Source organism: Mesoplodon densirostris, chromosome 2 (assembly GCF_025265405.1).
Source record: "Mesoplodon densirostris isolate mMesDen1 chromosome 2, mMesDen1 primary haplotype, whole genome shotgun sequence".
In the NCBI taxonomy this organism is placed as follows: Eukaryota; Metazoa; Chordata; class Mammalia; order Artiodactyla; family Ziphiidae; genus Mesoplodon; species Mesoplodon densirostris.
Genome location: NC_082662.1, coordinates 54,800,666 through 54,820,780, shown reverse-complemented (window position 1 = coordinate 54,820,780; position 20,115 = coordinate 54,800,666). Strand labels below are relative to the sequence as shown.

The 20,115-nt window shown below is 47.8% G+C and overlaps 1 protein-coding gene across 1 annotated transcript in view; it reads left to right on the top strand.

The window, feature by feature from the left end:
• KANK4 (KN motif and ankyrin repeat domains 4) overlaps positions 1-16,806 on the top strand; it is a 31,664-nt gene extending 14,858 nt beyond the window's left edge. Inside the window, exons 6-9 of the mRNA XM_060084224.1 lie at positions 1,658-1,877; positions 7,087-7,229; positions 10,887-11,087; positions 16,702-16,806. Coding sequence (XP_059940207.1) covers positions 1,658-1,877; positions 7,087-7,229; positions 10,887-11,087; positions 16,702-16,806 — 669 coding nt within the window. The remainder of the gene's footprint in view (positions 1-1,657; positions 1,878-7,086; positions 7,230-10,886; positions 11,088-16,701) is intronic.
• The last annotated feature ends 3,309 nt before the right edge of the window (positions 16,807-20,115 follow it).

Sequence of the window (20,115 nt, the reverse complement as noted above, 5' to 3'; positions counted from 1 at the left end):
AATAAAAGGAAGGTGGTGGACCGCATGTCTCCACTACCCTCAAGCCCTGGCATTTCATTCTGTAGTCTTTACTGTTTTTCTTGAAGTGCATCTATGGGTCAAGAGACCAAAAGCAAGAAAATACATGTTAGTTCCTTAACTCCATCATGGACCATGGAGATTTAAACATGTAAGGATTAGTTTCTGCTTGAATCAAGAGGTACTGGCACAGACACATTTTCCCAAGTCGTGAGAGCAACTGATAAGACCCAACGTGTAACAGCTTGTAAGCATTTTTAAAGCCCATTTTGTTCTCCTTTGCGGAAGAGCCTTAGGAGTAAAAACGATTGATTAGCCCATTTTCATGAGTATTTTATCTTCGCTGATTTGGCAACTAACTTGTTCCCAGATTGTTAAAGAACCAATATGTGAGGTGGATGTTGATTAAAACTCCTGCTACTTATTCTTAAATGAATTACAGAGCTAAGTTATTTCTTAGATCTTCATTTAAAATCTACCACTATGTTCCTTAATATGAGGAACTTTCTCCAGATTCTCCTGAAGATTCCATGGGTAAAGGAGATATTCTGATATACAAGAAGTGTTTCAGCCACAAAAGGTTCCACTGTTTCTGCCTAGAAAATCGATCAGAGGACATACAAACCTGACATCACACCCACTTTAGGACCAAAGCACAGGACACCCCCTCTCCACCTTAGAGACAAAGCAGGTTGTTCAAGGACCTCACTCTGTAGAGCATGGGAAGTTAGGGACCCAGCCATTTTTTCACCGCCATTTTATAGACAAGACAGGAAATATTCAAAAAGGTTATAGGACTTCCAAGGTCACACAGCTGAGCCAGGACTTATGCCTGGCCCCTAGGGTGTAGTGACTCCTAATTCAGTGCCCTTTCCAGAATGAATATGAAATCATCTCTAATAGTCACAGCCTCATCGTTTCTCCTCCCCTTTAGAAAAATAATCTAGTCATGTTCCATTTTAAACATTTAGGTCATGTCACGTGCAGAGTTGGTGTCATTTGCATTCATGGTTATAAAGGAGCTGAATACTGCAGGTAGTGCGGTCCTGCCGTGGGTTATTAAACCATTTTCTCTGAAGGTCCTAGCGAAACTTAAAAGCCAAAAATAATTCAAGCACATCTGTTTGGGTTTTACTTCAAGCCTAAATTGGGCATGTTGTTTGTCTTAGCTTTCAGTGTGCATTTTTTCCCATTAGTAAAATGTTGTGACTTTCCAGCTATGCCTGTTAAAAACATGCACATGCCCTGGTGGAGTCTGGGCTAGGGTTGCATAGGCTGGTGTAGACGCATGAAGGAGGGGGTCATGGTTATCCTGTGTATATGGGGGATGTGATCGAAACGTACAGTAGACTCAAACTGTCCCCGAGTAGTGTGCTGTGTTACTGGCTATTGGGTTGCTCTCCCAATCCTCCTATCTACCTCATATGGGGGACCGATCCCACGGGTTCAAAGTGTGCTGCTGCATGGGGAACCCCACTTGCTCTGAGCCCTCTAGGAGTAAATCACATGGAGATCTGGAGAGAGCTGAAGGGATAGAAGTGAAACCATCCTTAACTGACCTTTCCTAGTGGAAATTAACACCCCAGCTGGAACACTCAGGTAGGTAACCTCCTGGAGCTGGAATCTGTTGATCTTTCAGAAGCAGAGCTTAAATACCATCAGTCAAGAGTGGTTCCGGGTCTCCAGCCGGAAGTCATCCAGCCCTGCTGTGGTGGCCACCTACCTCCGCGGGGTCCAGCCTCACTCCCCACACTTGCTAAAGCTGCTTGTCAACCTGGCTGATGGCAATGGCAACACAGCTCTTCACTACAGCGTATCCCACTCCAGCTTCTCCATCGTGAGGCTGCTGCTGGAAACAGGTCAGAAATGGCTGCATCTGTGCAGCCTGGGTCCCTCTGGGACAGGCGGTTCTTGTTCCCACTTCTTTCCAGCGAGGAGATTCTTCACTGTTCTGAGTTCCTCCTGTGTTCTAGGAGCTGGGCTAGACCATTTTTTTCCTTTATTATGTCATTTATTCTTCACAACACTCTTGTGATGTAGGTATTATTGTTCTCATGTTACAGTTGAGGAAACTGAGGCTGAGACAGTCATAACACTTGCTCAGGTCACGATGCTGGTAAGTGGTAGAGTCACACTTCATATTTAGTTTGTCCAGCTCCAGAGCTATACCACACGGCCTCTAGGAAAGGTCACATTTTCCACCTTCATAAGTACTTTGTAACAAAGGTCATGGCTCCATTTGATCAGTTTGACTCAATTTGATTCATTCACCCTTCATCAGATATTTGTGAACTACGTATGAGGTCCATACTGACTACCACCAGAGATGCAAAGGTGAGCTAGGAGTGAGCCCTCTTCTTCCCAGGAGCTTACAGCCTGACAGTCAGGATGGACAGCATGATGGCTCACCAGAGAGAGGTGCAGAATGTGATTTCAGGGCCCCCAAAAAGTGAGATAATACCCTGTTTAGAGGGCAGGAAATGTGCACTGCAGCGGGGAGGTTCTGGCAGACAGAGAAAAGTCCCAGGCCATTGAAGAAGAAAATATCAGGAAGAAAGAAGACTGTCCGCTGGGTCAAATACTGTACTGTAGTGTCCCTGAAGGATGATGCCTGGGGTTGGTTGGCAGATTTGGGAAGGGGTCACTGATGACTTTGGAAACAGTTGTTTCAGGGACCTGTTGGGAGGAAACCAGATTTCAGAAGTGAAAGGAGTGACGTTCATGAGCTAGGGAAGGCAGTGATGTAGCACAATAGCTGGAGGAAGCACGAGAGGATGGGGAGAGTTATTTTTGAGTGAATGGGGATGGAGGAGACCTGAATATGTTTGTTGGCTGAGAAGAAGAATCTGAGAGAGAGAGAGAGACACACAGAGAGAAAGGGGCAGACAGAGAGAGACAAAGAACGAGAGAGAGAGAGATTAAAGATACAAAGGAGAGAAGATGCTTGATGGAGCAAGGTTTTCGAGGAGATGGAAAGACCTGGAATCCACAGCAGAGGCAGACGAGGTCAGCATAGGCAAGCTGCTGGGATATTTATTCCTCCGAGATGGAAGCAAAAGGAAGGGAGGGTGGGTGAAGGTCCAGAGGGATTTGAGGGGAGAGAAGGGATGTGAGCGTTAGGTTCTTAATTGTTGGAAGTCTGGAGGAAGGGGAGACTCTTCCCTCTGGTGGAGAATCATTGCAAATGGCCTTGCTCGTCTTAGGGGCTGGAAAGGGTGGTTAATAGTCAAACAACTCTACGTCTGCTGAGACGACCCCACAGGGCTTAGAGTGGAGTTTCTGCAGAGCGTGTGACAACATCAAGTAGCCTAGGAGTGTCTGTGTGGACAGGCGGGGGATGGGACCGACTGAAGGTGTGTGGGTCCCAGTCGAATGTCGTCTGTGAGCTTAGGAAGGCTGTATGAGGGATATCTAGGAGGGTACCCACAAGAGGTATAAAACCACAAATGATCTACACGGATTAGGCCCTCTGCTAAGCACCTGGCACCTGAGATGTCATTTCATCGTCATAATGATCCTGTTATTAGGACGATTATTCCTGTTTTATAGGTGATGAAAGTGACACTCCGAAAAGTCAACATACTTGCTCTAGATCATGCAATGACTAAGTGTGTTGCTGGGATTTGAAGGCGATACCGTGGCAACCAGGAATTAGAGCACATGCTAGAACGATACACCCTTACTTAGGAAGCTGGAGGGGGAGTTTAAACAGGCATCAGGAGTCTGAAGTTTGGATCCAACAGCTTCCCCCCAACTTGTGTCTTGTCCTCCGCCCCTCGCTTAAATCCCTCCCATGGCTTCCCCTTGCTCTTGGCCTTCAGGAATCCCAGATGGCCTGGTCCTGCCAGCCTTTGCTCTCTCTGCCACCACCATGCACCCTCCTTCCCTCCACTCCAGCCACGTGTGGGCCTCAAACTCACCACGCTCATTCCCTCCTTAGGACTTCTGCACTTTCCTTCCATCTGGACCCTTTTCCCTGAAACTATTCTCATGACTGGCTTCTTCTCATCATTCAAGTCACAGCTCAGATGTCACCGCAGAAGGCTTCTTGGTGATCCATCTAAAGTGCCTGCCCCATCTCTCTCTAGCAGTACACCAAGTTTCTTTCTTCAGGTGATCTTTGCTTGTCACTTCTGTCTGAGTCTAACAGAACTCAGTTAGCCCAAGGGAGGCTCTTGTCTGTCCCCTTCCTTTCAGTGTCCCCAGCACCTAGACCAGCTCCTGGCTCATGGTGGGTGTCAAGTGAAAATATTTGTTAGACAAACGAGTGGATGGATGATTCCTGAGAGCTAGGTTAAATTCCAGTAAACTTTCATTCTCCAAAATTCCATTAGGCAGCCTTGAGGCTCTTTACCTGCATGGAAAGGTAATGTACGTAATGACAGCCTGAAATTCTTTCTGCATCATCAGAGGAAGACGAAGTTACAATTCTAACATTCTTCAGGGATTCATGAATACCCTAAAAGTGGTAGCTCAGTTGAGAAAGGCACATAATTAAAGGAGCACGCCTCTGGGTTGCATTTACTGTGTTCAGTGTTAGGGCCTTTCTTTATAGAACGTGAATACCAACACCACCTACTGTTTGTTGAGTGCCTTCCCCAACCCAGACACAGTGCAATACTACCATATGCAGTCCTTGCGGGGATTGTGAAGCAGATATTTAACGCATTTTCCAAGTGAGACAACTGAGGCTCAGAGAGGTCAAGTTATGTGGTCAAGGTCACAGAGCCAGTAGGTAGCTAAGCCAGAATTCTAACCATGATCTGTCACCCTCCCAACCTGGGCTTTTTTTCTACTACCCGAAGCTAGGTTCCAGGGACACTGTGAGGCCTTAGGCACACCTATTATGTGCACAAAAACTCTAAATATCCATAATGTAGCACCTTCATCTCTAAGTAGCTCAGAGGCTTGCAGCCTGTTAGAAGTCCTCTGGTTGGGCCAGGCCAGGCTGGAGAACAGACAACCTTTGATTTATTTGTTATAAATTTCTGCTGATGTTGTCCGAGATCCAGTCAATACTCATCAACCCTAAAGTGGTTTGGAAGCTTTCCCCTTTAACGTGCTGAAATAGCACAACAGCCGCAAGCAAAAAGAAAGAAGGGGGCTGGGGAGACGGCCTGAAAGTGCCATTCCTTTCCCTCACTGTACTAGGGGTGTTGAGGAGGGCAGATCTGTCCCACTCCAAACTGGGCTCCCTTCCCAGCCATTTGTGAAGCATCTGGAAAGCACATTACAAACTGTAAAGGGCTGCACAGAAGTGACTCATCATTATTGAGAGTAGAGCCATGGGTGCACCTCCACCCCTTTAGTCCATTGTGATCCGTCCTCTATTTCGCCAGGACACCTCTGCAGAAGAGGAAGCTGGCCGAGTTGGAGGATGTTCAGTCAAGAGCCTTGTCCTCGCCTCCGGGGAGGTTGGTTTGCTCCCTGGAGCTGCTCAGAAACATCTGCTGTGCAAGCCAGGGGTCCTCAGCCCCTTTTCAGAGCCCCTGGGTAGGAGTTAGTTCTCACTCTACTGAGTTATAGGTCACGTTTCTGAAGAGAGTATAGAGAATCGTAACCTGAGGCTCATTTACGCATCTTAAAAGCAAACATAAAATAGTCACGGGGTAAAAATTTTAAAGTCATTAACGTGGCAACGCAGATATTCCCGTCTTTATGAGAACAGAGTTGTGAGGCGATGCATGGAGTTATTATTCGGCTTTCATAACCCAGCTTGTCATGACAGTGGTCAGAGAGGCTTCAGGGAGGAAATTGCTGATACATGAGCCCAACTGTATGCATTGGCATCCTGGTCCCCTATGACACATTTCTGAAAAATTGTTTGGGGTGGAGTGGAGGGAATGTCAAACAAATATTGTTGTTGTTGTTGTTTTTCCCTTGCACAGAACTTGTAAGTAACCCTGACAATTTGTCGTAAACCAGATTTGTTACAATGAAGCTCTAAGTCTTCAAGAGCAAGTAGCAAGGATGTAAAGACAAGAATACCATTCTGGACAATAATAGTAATAACAGCTAACATTTATGGAGCGTTTATTATGTGCTAGGCGCTGTTCTAAGTGCTTTTAATACATTAACTCATTAACTTTCACAGTAACCTTATAGGTCCTGTTATTATCCCCATTTTACAGAAGAGATGCTAAGAAGATCTCAGACTTGCCTTACTGAGATAGTTTTATTATTGTCCCAAAGAGACACATAGATTTTTTGCACGAGCAGCAGTACAGGGAAGATTTGGTTTTCCACACTGTACCGCCCTTATGAAGTGGGAGCCTTCAGACAACAGATAACAGGCTGAAGATCTCCTACGTCTCCTTTGGTGGGAACGGATATGAATGCATATCCCCAGGGTTACAAAGCAGAAATTTCTTTTGAGTTCTCATTTAATACTTCATCTTAAACATATGCCAGTTTTTCATTCTATTGTGAAATGTATATTCTTAATTGCTTTAATATAAAAATTTGTGGAGTGTTTTATTTTCCGCTCTGCTTTTCAAATGAAAATGGTTATTCCCGGAAGCTTTCCCATGTTTATCCTGGGGTGTTTTTCATGTCCCCTGGTCCATTGCACAAGATATCACAAGCCTTTGGAAAAGACCTACAACCATAGCCAGCTGCTTAAGAGTTACACATAGACATAGAAGCAGACCTGAAATACACACCTGTGGGTGACGTGAGGCCATGTGAGTGATGGGCTCTAGCGCCGGATAGACCTGAGTCCTGGTCTCATTTCTCCTTCACTTGGGCAGTTGATATAGCTTCACTGACTTTCAGAGTCCTCATCTGTAAAATAGGAATAATGTTTATCCTCCACTTTAGGAAATAAAGTCAAGGTCATCCACCTCTGACTCTCCTGTGGACCTTTCTTACTGGATATCCTCAGAAAACTTGTAAAGAAAAGTAGCCATTGTTAAAGGCTGCTAAAAATGTAGAACAGAGATTCCACCACTGGGAAAGGATTGCTCTATTCTGTGGCCCTTTAACCAGCTGGCAGCATCCTGTTGAACAGGCTAAAGCCTGGCTTCCAGCCTCTCGGGAGCTGTTCCAGCTTCGGTGTTTCTCTTGCAGGCGTCTGCAACGTGGACCATCAGAACAAAGCTGGCTACACCGCCGTGATGATCACTCCCCTGGCTTCTGCAGAGACCGATGAAGACATGGCTGTTGTCTGGAAGCTCTTACGAGAAGGAAATGTGAACATCCAAGCTACTCAGGTAGGAGGTGTGAACATGGTCCCTTTAATGAACACGGGCACCTCCCAGTTTTATTCTGCCACTGGAGTGAGAAACTCCATGCAGATCCATGTAGAGTTTTTCACCCGAGAAGTCTGGGCCCTCCAAATGGCATCTGTCCAAAGACTGGACATTCAGTTTCCTCAGAGCCTCCTGAGACCTGGTCATGAGCTTGTAATCTATGTCCCCATCTGAAACTGGGCAAATTCCATCTGGCTCAGACTCCTCAAACCGAATGTTCCCACAGTTAGCACCTTGAGAAGGCATTTGCTAGTTGTGCTCTAGAAAGCCCCTGCAGGAGATCCACCTCGATCATAAATTACAAAGCAGTTCAGAGGGTTGGGATGGCTCTGTTCAGCTTCTGGACCCTTCTACTTGAGAACACAGAGTAGGGGTGTGGCCCTTAGCCAGTGGACAAAGCTCCATATGGAACAGTGGGTATTCCTCGAAAGGCCACTTATCCATCTTTGACCAACTGAAGAACAAGTAGAGTGCATTCCACTCTCCATTTCCCCCTAGAGTGATCATCAGTGTAGCCTAACTCTCAAGAAGTGTAAAGGGGGCTTCCCTGGTGGCGCAGTGGTTGAGAGTCCGCCTGCCGATGCAGGGGACACGGGTTCGTGCCCCGGTCCGGGAAGATCCCACATGCCGCGGAGCAGCTGCGCCTGTGAGCCATGGCTGCTGAGCCTGCGCGTCCGGAGCCTGTGCTCCGCAACGGGAGAGGCCACAACAGTGAGAGGCCCGCGTACCGCAAAAAAAAAAAAAAAAAAAAGAAGAAGTGTAAAGGGTCTGAGATTTTACTCTACCTTAAAGCTAACAAGTGTCATGGATGCTGGCAGAGGACCCAGGACTCTCATGCAAGAGACAAAGGACAGTGTGTTACTCACAGCAGTAACAGTAGTCAGAGCATTGGCATTTATACCAGTTCCCCAAGTCCCAATTCCCACTTCTCACAGGGCGGTGTGAGGAGGGCCAGATCCCTGCACACCGAGTGGAGGGAGGAGGGACTGGGGGAGGAACCCTGAGCTTAGGGAACCTGAATCTTTCATACTGGATAGTAATCATGTCTGCCTTCTGTTCTGGAGGGGACACTGTCTCTAAGTTCCAACGCTGTTCATTGTACATTCATCCTTAAAAAGATAGTCTAGAACAAAAGGTCAGATATTGCCTGACTCACGAAATATGCAGAAAGCCAAGAGATCCATAGAAAATTGTCTCCCAACCACCTATTTAACTCTGCTCACCACTCCGACCCCAAAGTGATGGCAGACAGTAGCCTAACCTGATGGCAAAGTCTCTTTGCACACGTCACATACTAGCAATTCTACTGGTGGCAAGAAACAGACATTTGTAGCTTACTCTCTAGTTTTCAAAGTATCTTCACCCACCTACTCCATAGGACTCAGTAAAGCTGTTTTCATTTTAAATAATATGTTTTCCATAAACATATCAAATCTTTTTTTTCTAAATTGGTTCTCTTGGCTCACTAATGATCAAAATCAATGCCCTTCTTATAGAGGAGAAACCAATGCTCTAGGAGAGTAAGGGACCCATCCCAGGTCACCAAGGGAGGGATGGGAATTCATAGTGCAGCTGCACCCTTCAGCACCCTCTGGGGGCTTTACATATGAGGGGAGCTGCAGGTACCAGGTTAAATAGGATTGAGCTGGGAGGCCAGGAGTCTCCTGGGCTAAACTACTTATTTCTCTCTGTATCTCCAGGGTCAGCGCTGCACCGGGCCATAGCAGTGCTCTGGAAATGGTTGTTGAATTAAATTGTATGGAGCCAGACCAGGAGGGAGGGGGCCCCAAGTCAGGCAGGGGGCAGACAGGAAGACATCTGCATATGTCATCTGGCTTTAATACCACTCAAAGAGAGGGGTCTGGAGGGAAACCTATGGTCTGGTTAGTGCAGTAAACAAGCATTACCTCAGGGCTGAGCATAAGCAAACCAAAGAGCAAACAAGCTTCTCTGGAAAGATCTGTCTGGGTTCCAGAGAAATGGGGAACCAGGACACCTAACGATACATTCACACATCCCAGGCGATGGTCAGACCTCATCTCTAATGCTCATAAATGCAATAATAGCTGAAATGTACACAGCATCTGTGCCACGCTCAGGCCTCACACCAGCCCCAGAAGGCAGGTAATGTCGTTAAGCATTCCTGCTTTACCAGATCAGGAAGAGTCACCGAGAGGTTAACTTGTCCAGATTCACATAAGTACAGAATGCGGCAAAGCCAGGATTTTTCTGATTGCAACCCCCTTTCTTTTCTCTAAGCCCCAGCCTTCCGGGCAGGGAAGCATAATCCATCAGTGACTGCAGATTGGAGCTTTAATCAGTGAACGCATCAGCCAACATATTTTACGTGTAAGACACTGTGCTCAGAGCCACAGGGGATCTGAGAGGAAAGAAACCAGTCCTTACCTATTCTCACATCCTTACAAAGCCTGACAGTCAGAGTGACATGCCTGAGCTGCCTGGAACCCAGGAGAGAACCACGAGGGCAAAATATATAATCAAGTCACATAAGAGGACTATGTATATACAGGAAAATCCAGGAAAAATGATGATCAATTTGTAATCATAAAAGTTACTGCCACACATTTTTATATTTATACCCTTTATCTCATTTGATTTTCACAAAAGCCCTGTGAGGTATACAGGATGGGTCATAATTATATTAATTTTTAAGAAAGAAAGACCGAGGTTCAGGGACACGAAGTGACGTGGCCAGGGTCACGCACTAGGAAACAGCAGAACCAGAGCTTCGTCTTACTTTCTGACTCTAATCCATTGCCATGTGCATTGATGATTACAGGGATGTGAAAGATCGTTGTCAATGGCTGTGGATTAGAAATGACCACAGGACCATGTAAACAGAGAGCTTCTTGAGAAAAGAGGGTTCTGGGTATCATTCAACCGAAAATACCAGAGGTGTTCAGAGCAGCCCAAGACTTCCTGTAGGAAGTTAGGCTGGGGCAGGGAGTCAGAAGCCATGGTCCTGATGTATTCAACCCTTCGTTTATTCCATCATTCAGCACTTATCAGCATGTAGTTGGTGCTAGGCACTGGAGAGACAGAGATGAAAAAGACTTAGTTCCTGCCATCAAAGATGTCACAGTCTTGGGTTTTCCTGGTGGCGCAGTGGTTGAGAGTCCGTCTGCCAATGCAGGGGACACAGGTTCGTGCCCCGGTCTGGGAAGATCTCACATGCCGTGGAGTGGCTGGGCCCGTGAGCCATGGCCGCTGAGCCTGCGCGTCCGGAGCCTGTGCTCCACAACGGGAGAGGCCACAACAGTGAGAGGCCCGCGTACCGCAAAAAAAAAAAAAAAAAAAAAAAAGATGTCACAGTCTATTAGAAAGAGAGAGGTTGACAGGTTGAAATGCCAAGTGATAAATGCTGTGTTATGACCCCTGTGCCTGGGGTGTTAGTAGAGGGCTTCAGAGAGGATGCAGCGTTTGACTCGTGTCTTGGAAGAGTAGAAGTTTACCAGGCCAAGGAGGATGTGTCCCTTACCACAGAGATTCAGGTCAACTGTCATTTTCCAGAGAAGTCTCTCCTGATTACACCCAGGCTGCGGAGGGGGTCCTTCCCATCAGCCCCAGCCTCACCACACCCCTGCTCTCTGTGTGCAGGGAGGCCAGACTGCGCTGATGCTGGGAGTCAGCCACGACAGGGAGGACATGGTCCAAGCGCTACTGAGCTGCCAGGCAGATGTCAACCTACAGGACCATGATGGATCGTCAGCCCTCATGCTGGCCTGTCGCCATGGCAACGTCGACATGGTCCGGCTGCTCCTGGCACACCCGGCCTGTGACAGCAGCCTGACTGACAAGGTGAGACTTATAGGCAATGAACAACTGGGTGTTCCATTTCCCTTCCCGAAAAGTATCTTGCCAGCCAGCAAAATTCAAGGAACCATATGGCAGTGGGAACAGAATTGACCTCATAAGGCTGTTGTTGGATTTAAATGAGATGACCCATGTAAATGCTGGGAGATTTGGAGCTGAGAAACCCCAAACCCTAGCCTTTCACACCATTCTGAGGGATTGTGCTGCTCAGGCCTGGTCTTGGCCCTGAACCACATCTGGTCATGGCAGCATGTGGGCTTTTGAGGCAGCAGCTTGAGTAGGGAAGCTATGCTGTCCGTGGGGCTCCCAAAGGCTGGATGAAGGAACCAAGTACAAATTGTGTCCACTCTTGGACAGTGGCCTACCTTACAGAGTGGCCCATTTCATCAAGCCACCCTGCTTGAAGTTGCATTGCCAGATACATGCCTCTTGTACGGTGATGGCGTTGATGATGATGATGGTGATGATGGTGGTGGTCGTGGTGGTGACAGTGATGAGATAACAATAGTAATAAAAGCTAACCTGTATCATGTGCTGCCTTGGTGCCGGGCACTGTACCAAGCAGTTACCACGGACTCTCTAGTTTAAATCCCACAACAGTCCTATTAGATTGACTCTGTTGATGCCACCCATTTGCTCATGGGGGAACGGAGGCCCTGAGTGGTTAAGTAACATACCCAAGGTCACACAGCTCGTGCAACCAGCTCCATCAAACTCCTAAGAGCACTCACAGGAACTAACTCTTTCCATGCATTACCTCACGAATCCCCTCAGTAATCCAGTGAGGTAGATACTGCCATCCCCATTTTGTACTGATAAGGAAGCAGAGGCCTAGAGCGTTTATATAGCCGTCATAAGGTCACAAGCTGCTGATTCTTGAAGCAAGAATTCGAGCCCAGGTCTGACTTAATGCTGACACTGTAATTGAATGCTTTAAACAGACTTCTCTGTACCTTCTTAACATCCACACTTCAAAAGGAACCAAGGCCTGAGGGAGGAAAGAGAATCCCCTCCCCGCCCAGGGACAGCCCCTCTTACCAAGCCACATCTGAAAACGCCCTGCCACTGTTCCATCACTGATTCAAGCTGCTGGGTCCCTTGTACCACACCCAGGCAGCAGGCACCCAGGCCCAGTATCTTCAGGTCCCACGAACTCCAGCTCTGCCCAAAGCCATTTCTCTGATCATTAGAGAACACAGACCCTCTTGAAATGCCTGTGGGAACAGTGGTGGGCTCTGGAAGTAAGAGCCTCCTTTTCCAAATGTGATACAGTCAGATAAAGGCTCTATGTTAATGAGCTCCCTGCAGGGTCACCCTGGGGCAGAAGGAGGTAGGCCCTTAATCTGGAACAGGCCCAGGGCCCTCTTAGGAGTGACCAGTGCAGTTGGCCAGGGGAGGCCTGAGAGGGCAGGCCTGTGGGACGGGGGGCAGGAGCTTTGGAAGTCCCTGGTTAGTGGGGGTCATCAGGCAGTGAGACTGAGAGAGTCTCCTGCCACAGATTAGAGAGCTCAGTAGCTCCTTTCAGTAGTTGGAGGCAGGGCTCTGTTGAACTTTGGACAAATCGAGCGATTGTTAGAAGCATGGACTTTAGAATTAAACACTCATGAGTTTGAAACAGGGTTCTGTGACAGTGTGCCTTTGGGCAGGTCACTTAACCACTCTGAGCCTCTGCATGTTCGTCTGTAAATGAGAATAGTAATAGACCAGGTCTAAATACGGTGATGTTTGTAAAGCCCCTATTTGACATCTAGGAGATACTCAGTTGATGGCAACTGTTATTGTTGGGAATAGGTGAACCATGATAGCAAATATGAAGCAGCCACCACACCAATGAGTAGGGACCTGGGCATTTGCAGGCAGTGTCTGCAGGGAGCAGGGAGGATGAAGGTCTGGAGTTAGAGGAGCCATTCAGAGGAGGCTGGAGCCTAAAGGGAGAAGTACTCCCATCTGGGAGGGATTTTACCCTCTGGGGGAGATTCAGCAGTGTCTAGAGACATTTTTATCTGTCATAAGCATGTGTGGGGGCCAGTTCTGGCATCTAGTGGGTAGAGGCCGGGGAAGCTGCTAAACATCCTACAAAGTACAGGAACAGTGAAGAATTCCAGATTATCTGGCCCAACATGGCAGTAGTGCTTCAGCTGAGAAACCCTGGTATAGGTGAGTGCTGAAGTCCAGGTGGGATGAAATGCTGTCCCAGTGAAGTGCTGGAGGTCGAGGACAGGCTGGCTGCAGTTCGGGGCAGCCTGAGAAGAAGGAACTAGGCAGCTAAACCAGAGATGGCAGCAGAAGCCTGTCTTAAGGGAAGGTGGAGAGCGTTAGGGGATGCCCAGTGAGCACAGGGGTGCCCAAGCGATACAGGTGGCAGGCCCACAGAAGTTTCTAGACCTTGCTCCTGGCCCAATCACCTGCTGCCTGCTGGGGACAGGGTTGACTCAGGAGTCACAGCCAAATTTCCTGAAGGTGACTTGGGTGAAAAGTTTCAGTGGGAGATGGGGACCGACGACTGGGTCTTGGCAAGCACCAAGCCCTGTGCCTCCAGCTTTGCATTGAAGGGTGGAGTCCAGCCCTTATCATGATCACCATCTCGTTTCAATGTTCACTTTCCTATGGAGACTTAGGTGCTCCCTTGGAAAACTGAAAGAGGAATCATGTCCTGAAATTGGTTCCTCTCATCCTACCGACATGTAAAGGTTGCTATAAATGCAGAACCCCCAGAACAGCCAGCAAGGCACCTTCCCCACGTTTAGAAGGTAATTCGGGAAATTGGTCACCCAGCCTATTGGGACCCCCAGAGTGATGAGAATGAGGAGGTGGTGGTGAGACCTGATCCCTGGCCCCTAAGGCTTACCCTTTGAAGGACTTGTTTGGGCAGTGACTCCAAAGCATGCATCAAAGTGAAAGCTTCTTGAAGGCATAGACTATGCCTTGCTCATCTTTGCCTGATATGTAGTGGCTTCTTGGTGAGTTTTTGTCATATTGAGAGATAATCCCCTACCACACACACACATACACACACACACACACACACACACACACACACACACACACACTCTCACACACAAGGTGTGCTGGCTGCCTGACCCCTTCGGGCTCTCTGGGCCTGCAGTGCTGCCGAGCAGGGACTTGCCGTGCTTGGCTTCCACCAGAGCTGCGTGCCGTGGGCTTGTTCCCAGGGCTCGGGCAGAGGCATCTCAGGGGCACACCCTCCCTAGGTGGTCTCTCTGGCCACACTTTCTGAAATGAATGGGGCCCCCGCTTTCCATGTGTGTAGTTGAAGAGCCTACAGATGCAGGCTGTCATCTCCAGGTGGGCCCTGTTCAAGGGTGCATGTGTCCCCTGGGACTGGCCCTGTGGCTCTTTCCCATAATAACGTTAATCATGCTGTCTCCTTGTTTATGTGGAGCGTCAGGGTTGACAAAGTGCAGCAGGGGACAGGCCTAAATAAACCCAGGCCCCTCTGGTGGGGCTTTCACAAGAATCTTCTGTGGAAAATCTTTGCTTTCTTCCAGACTTGGACAATCTAAGAACATACTCATTAGGATTTAGGTGGCTCAGGTTCTTCATCAACTTGAAATGAATACTCTGTTATCATCCAGCATTCCCTCTTTCAACAGTGCTTATTGAGGGCTGACCAGACCGCAGGCATGAAGCCAGGGGCTGGGCCAGCAGAACAGGCCAGATCCAGTGTCTGACCTTGTGGAGACTGAGATTTATCAAATAACCCCACAAATACAAAGACGGGTAAAAGGGGGGTACAAGGAATCATGAGGCCTTTTCAGGGAAAGAACTTCATCTGTTTTGTGAAGGCTGTCTGCTGAAATGCCACTTCCTTCCTCTCCCCGCCCCCTGCCCTCCCCCGATATACACAGGGTGGTCATCCTGTCCCTTGAGCTCACTCTGTTCCTTTGCTGGCTTGTTTGGCCTTTAGCCGTACATTATAGTTATTTACATGTGTGTGGAGCCCCGATGGCAGCTGGACTCCATCCTGGAGCACAGAGAAGAGACTGAAGGGTTTTTAGCTGAGCGTGAACACTTCCCACCTGCTTCTTTGGAGTTTCCACATTTTAGAAAGTAATTCCCCCCATCTGCAGTAGAGTAGAGAACACTCTAGCGGGGTCTTGAGTGGCCCCCATGTGTCAAACCCATTCATATTTATACAGCAAAATGTAAAAGTATTGATACTTAAATGGGCTAAGTGAGGGCCAGAGATAACCTCAGGTTTTGCCTCAAAATGAGTTGCCAAAAAAGTGGTTTTCAGAGCTGTTTAGATTTCAGAATTCTGGGTTCGGGATTGAGCCCTTGGAGCTCAGCGTCCACTGCATCATGGCGACCCTTCCCCTCATCTCTGGGTAGAGAATGGTTGGTGCTGCCTGCTGAGAGCCGCTCTGTTTGCAGCTTCTTTAGACAGCGGAATGGGAAGCTTCTTGCACAGCAGCCATGGTGAGAAAAGCAGCATGGTATCATGCATCAGGAAGTAAAAATGTGTGTCCTTCTGGGCTGCAAGCCCACTTCAAAGAATTGGTCCTTAGGAAATAGTTAGGAATGGGAGGATGCTTTCTGCACTAAGTTTATGGTGGTGAAGACTTGGAAACAACCTAAATCTCCAATAAAAGGAAAATAGTTCAGTAAATAATGGAATATTATACAGCCAGTAGGCAAAACCTATATGTCCTGATGACTATGTAAGAGCAGGGAAAGTCTTATAGCATATCATGGTGAGTTAAAAATAAAAGTACATTCAGAATTGATATACATTATCATTCCTCTATTTAAAAACCAACAACAGGGCTTCCCTGGTGGTGCAGTGGTTGGGAGTCCGCCTGCCGATGCAGGGGACGCGGGTTCGTGCCCCGGTCTGGGAGGATCCCACATGCCGCGGAACGGCTGGGCCCGTGAGCCATGGCCGCTGAGCCTGCGCGTCCGGAGCCTGTGCTCCACAACGGGAGAGGCCACAACGGTGAGAGGCCCGCGTACCACACACACACAAAAAAATCCAACAACAGGGCTTCCCTGGTGGCACAGTGGTTGAGAGTCCACCTGCCGATGCAGGGGACGCGGATTCGTGCCCCTGTCCGGGAAGATCCCACATGCCGCGGAGCGGCTGGGCCCGTGAGCCATGGCCGCTGGGCCTGTGCATCCGGAGCCTGTGCTCTGCAACGGAAGAGGCCACAACAGTGAGAGGCCCGCGTACCGCAAAACAAACAAACAAACAAACAAAACCAACAACACATTGGCACAGGAGAAAAGACTGGAGGGAAATTTACCGAAATCCTAACTCTCATTTAGGTCTGTGTAATGGAATAATGGAAGAGTTGTTTTCATTCCTCTGTTTTCCAATTTTTAAAAAAAAGTATTAAAAACCAAGCAACACTTCTTTATTTTCATTGGCACAGATTTCCCAGGAGTGAATGATGTTTCCATGGAAGGGGGCCCACTTCTCTGATCCTCATGCCATTCGAGTTTCCTGCTCTCCTCTGTGAATGCTTGGAATAGACTTCTATGTCCCATGCGTACCCCTTGCTCCCAACTCACCCTTCCTTTCTGCGGTGGGAGGCAAATGGGATAAAAATTTGTTTTTCCTTTTCTTTCTCCCCTGTAGGCTGGCCGAACAGCTTTGTCCATCGTTCTGAAATCGCCCGCCCATGTGGAAATTGCAGGGCTGCTACGGGCCCACGCGAAGCAGGGCAGGTCCCTGGGACCGTAGGGGCTGCAGAAGAGCTGGCAGCAGGGAACAGAAGGGGCCTTCTCTGGACTCCTCCCTCGCCCTTGGAGAGGGCACGGGTCATAGCCAGGGGGCCACCCCGCAAGAGAAGAAACTATGTCAAATACGCACATACATTCCTCTTGTATAATTCTGCTCATTAGGATGCTTTGTAGTTTTTGCCTTAGGCCAAGCCCCAAAACTGCGGGCTGCAGAGGGGTGCAAGGTACAAAGTGCATTGGTGTTGGCTAAAAAATCCCGACTATCTTCAGCCTCGAGTTCCTCGTGACTCTACCCTTTGTAGCACCGTGCAGAGAGCAGGCAGGCAGGAGCACAGTAGCAAAGCAATACTTTTCACATGGAATTTTAAAGTGCGCCATCTTTCTGTTTTTTAATCAACTATATATGAAGATATCCCATTGAATATGCATGTCTAGAGAGGAGGGGGTGGGGAAGGGGTGGGATTTAAGCAGCTTCCCTGGCAGTCATTCTCTGTAGGACCCTAGGAGACTCACCATGCAGGCAGGTGAAACTGAACAAACCCCTCTGGGGCCTTTGTTTAGTTGGCGTTGACAGAGAAATCTGAAACTCAGACGAGGTAGGAAGAAGCACATTGGCATCAATGCCAGATATACAGTCTTGACCATTTCTGAGTCACCAAGTGGCTCTACTTTGCTCTAGGAAATTGGAATTAATCAGGAAGTTATCCAATCCACTGAAGCACACCACATATATCTAGGCAGAGTTCAGTTACGTCAGCTCTTCTGAATCTGCGAAAGAAACAAATGAATCAGAGTGAGCATACTTCTTGAGATGGGTTATTATCATCCAGAAGCCACCACTGTTCCTTTGTAGCAGCACCCATGGACTCATGGTAATCCTGGCTCCTTTCCCCTCCACCCTTATGAGCAGACTATGAGCCCTCATGTGGCTCTGACGTTTCTGAGGCTCCTAGCTGCAGAACTTGTCAGCCTGCAGCAGGAATGTGGAAGCTGGGCTGCGCAGGGCCCCCTCTGCACTGACACATCTGTCTACTGGAAAGTTAGTTCTTAAACTTCCACAATCCCAGGGGCCCACATGTGCATGGCTTTATCTATGAATTTGTTCTTTCTTAAAAATCTCTTATGCAAAGCAATCCCTCTTGTATAAAAAGGAAAGACATCAAAGCTGGGTGAGCCTCACACTGGTAACTCAAAAGCTTGAGTTCTCATTTGACTCAGATATCAATTTGCTTGGTGCCCCTTGGGTGAGTCATGGAACCTCTCTGGGCCCCAATTTCATCATCTCTAAAAATGGAAATCATCATACAACCTTCGTCCTGGGGGTGCTGGGCAAGGAACAGCTGATGGATGTTTTAGAATCCAATTTGTAATCCATAAAGACTGTCTGCTGAAATGGCACAGCAAACTTCAGTACAACTTTGTGATTCATGAGAGAGGCTCTAAGCCCCAGAGCGGGACATTGACGTGTGATGGTGCTGCTCAGAGAGAATGGAGCAAATAATGATCTAAAATGCTTTAAATGGGTTTATTTTGACCTCAAAGCACATGTTAAGAGCAGAACCCCACATTAATAAATGTTCTAGTCCAGTGCTTCTCAAACTTTGATGTGCATACAAATCACCTGGAGAGCTTGTTGGAACGCAGTCAGTCTGCGAGGGAAGGGAGCTGGAGAGTCTACATTTCTAACCAGTTCCCAGGGGATGCTGACGCCACAGGGCCACACCACACGTGCAGTAGCAAGACTCTGGCCTATCCTGACCGTTTATGTATTAAAATGCTGCCTCTCGATATTCTGTCTCAAAGTTTCTTTGCATTTCTCTGCTCTCAGCTCTTGTGAATTTGCAGTCATTGCAAATTATTTTCTATTATGGTTCTGCAGAGAGCATTAAGGGGGTCCGTGTCCTGGTTGCCAATTTAGGGTCTATCTCTGCATCTCATGTTAGGGTGGTAAATTTTATTTGGTCATATTTTTTAAAATTATCTCATTCGAGCCCAGCTATTAAAAACTGCTTATTTACCAGAGAAGGCAAACTGGTTTTCCTAGAGTTTGAAGCCACTGAGTCATTATCAGAAAGACTTTTTCACCCTTTCTGAGATTTTAAATAAGTTTCTTTTCATGTTGAGTTTGGAACGTGAACACATGATCTCATCACTTAACCATTCCATCCCGTTGGAATGTCTGAGCCCAGAGCATGGTGAGATGAACAAGCACAGCCTGCCTCCCTGTCACTGTCACCGCTCTAGAATCATTCCACAAAAATCTGCTGGAACCGGCCCGGTGCCTGACACTGTTCCCCGCACTGGCTTTTGGAAAGCAGCTGTGGTTCCCTCTAGAAAACCAGTGTCTAAGGTTACCATGATCCCAGTCCCAGGCTTTCCAGGACTTTAAGCCAAGGTTCCACTGATTAACACATTTATCAAGTGTCTGACAGTACAGCCTCCAAGCAACATAAGTCAGGCTCACTGGAGACAGGAACTAAGCTCAGGCCTGGGGGGAGACCCACAGATATTTTAGCTTCCCTCACTGCCTGCAAGGGAGCTTACAATCTGCTTTGGAAGACAGGACACATGGGCTAATAGTAAAGAATAAAACCAGACAACATAGTTTATTCCACAAATATTTCTGGAGTACCCACTGTGTGCAAGTGCTGGGCTTGAATTAGAGTCATCATAGTGACACAGTTCAGACGGCCACTTCATCTACCTGGGGAAACAGAATGTGAGAAGGAAGCCTAGAACACTACAGGGGTACCAATAAAGGGCACTAGAGCGGGCCTTAGGAAGTCAAGGGAGGCTTCTAGAGAAAGCAGAGTCTAATTGAAAATGTAAAGATGAGTGGATGTTCGCCAGAAAAGGAAGAGTACTGAGAGGTGAGGAGAGGACTGAGTGTGTCAGGCAGAGAGACCAGTGTTGCCAAGGCTGAAAGACTTGAGAGCTGGCATTTGGGGACCTTCATTCAGTTTGATAGAACTGCCATGTAGAGTTTGAGAGGGATGCTGAGATCAAAGGGTGGATTTGGAAGAGATGAGACTGAAAATACCTGAGGACCAGATCAAAAAGGGCCCGAAATCTGTGATAGCTCTTTGTTCTAAAGGCAATGAAAGTCTACGGATTTATGATTGAGAAATTCATTCACCTAACCTTCATTTAACACAGATGTGTCAGGTACTTACTCCCTTCCAAGTCCTGTGTTTGGGGCTGAGGACATGCTGGTAGGCAAGTTAGGCACAGAACTCACAGTTTAGCAGGGAAGAAAGACAAACCAGTCCTCTTGGCCCAGAATGATGCACATTGTAACTGGGAAAGTACA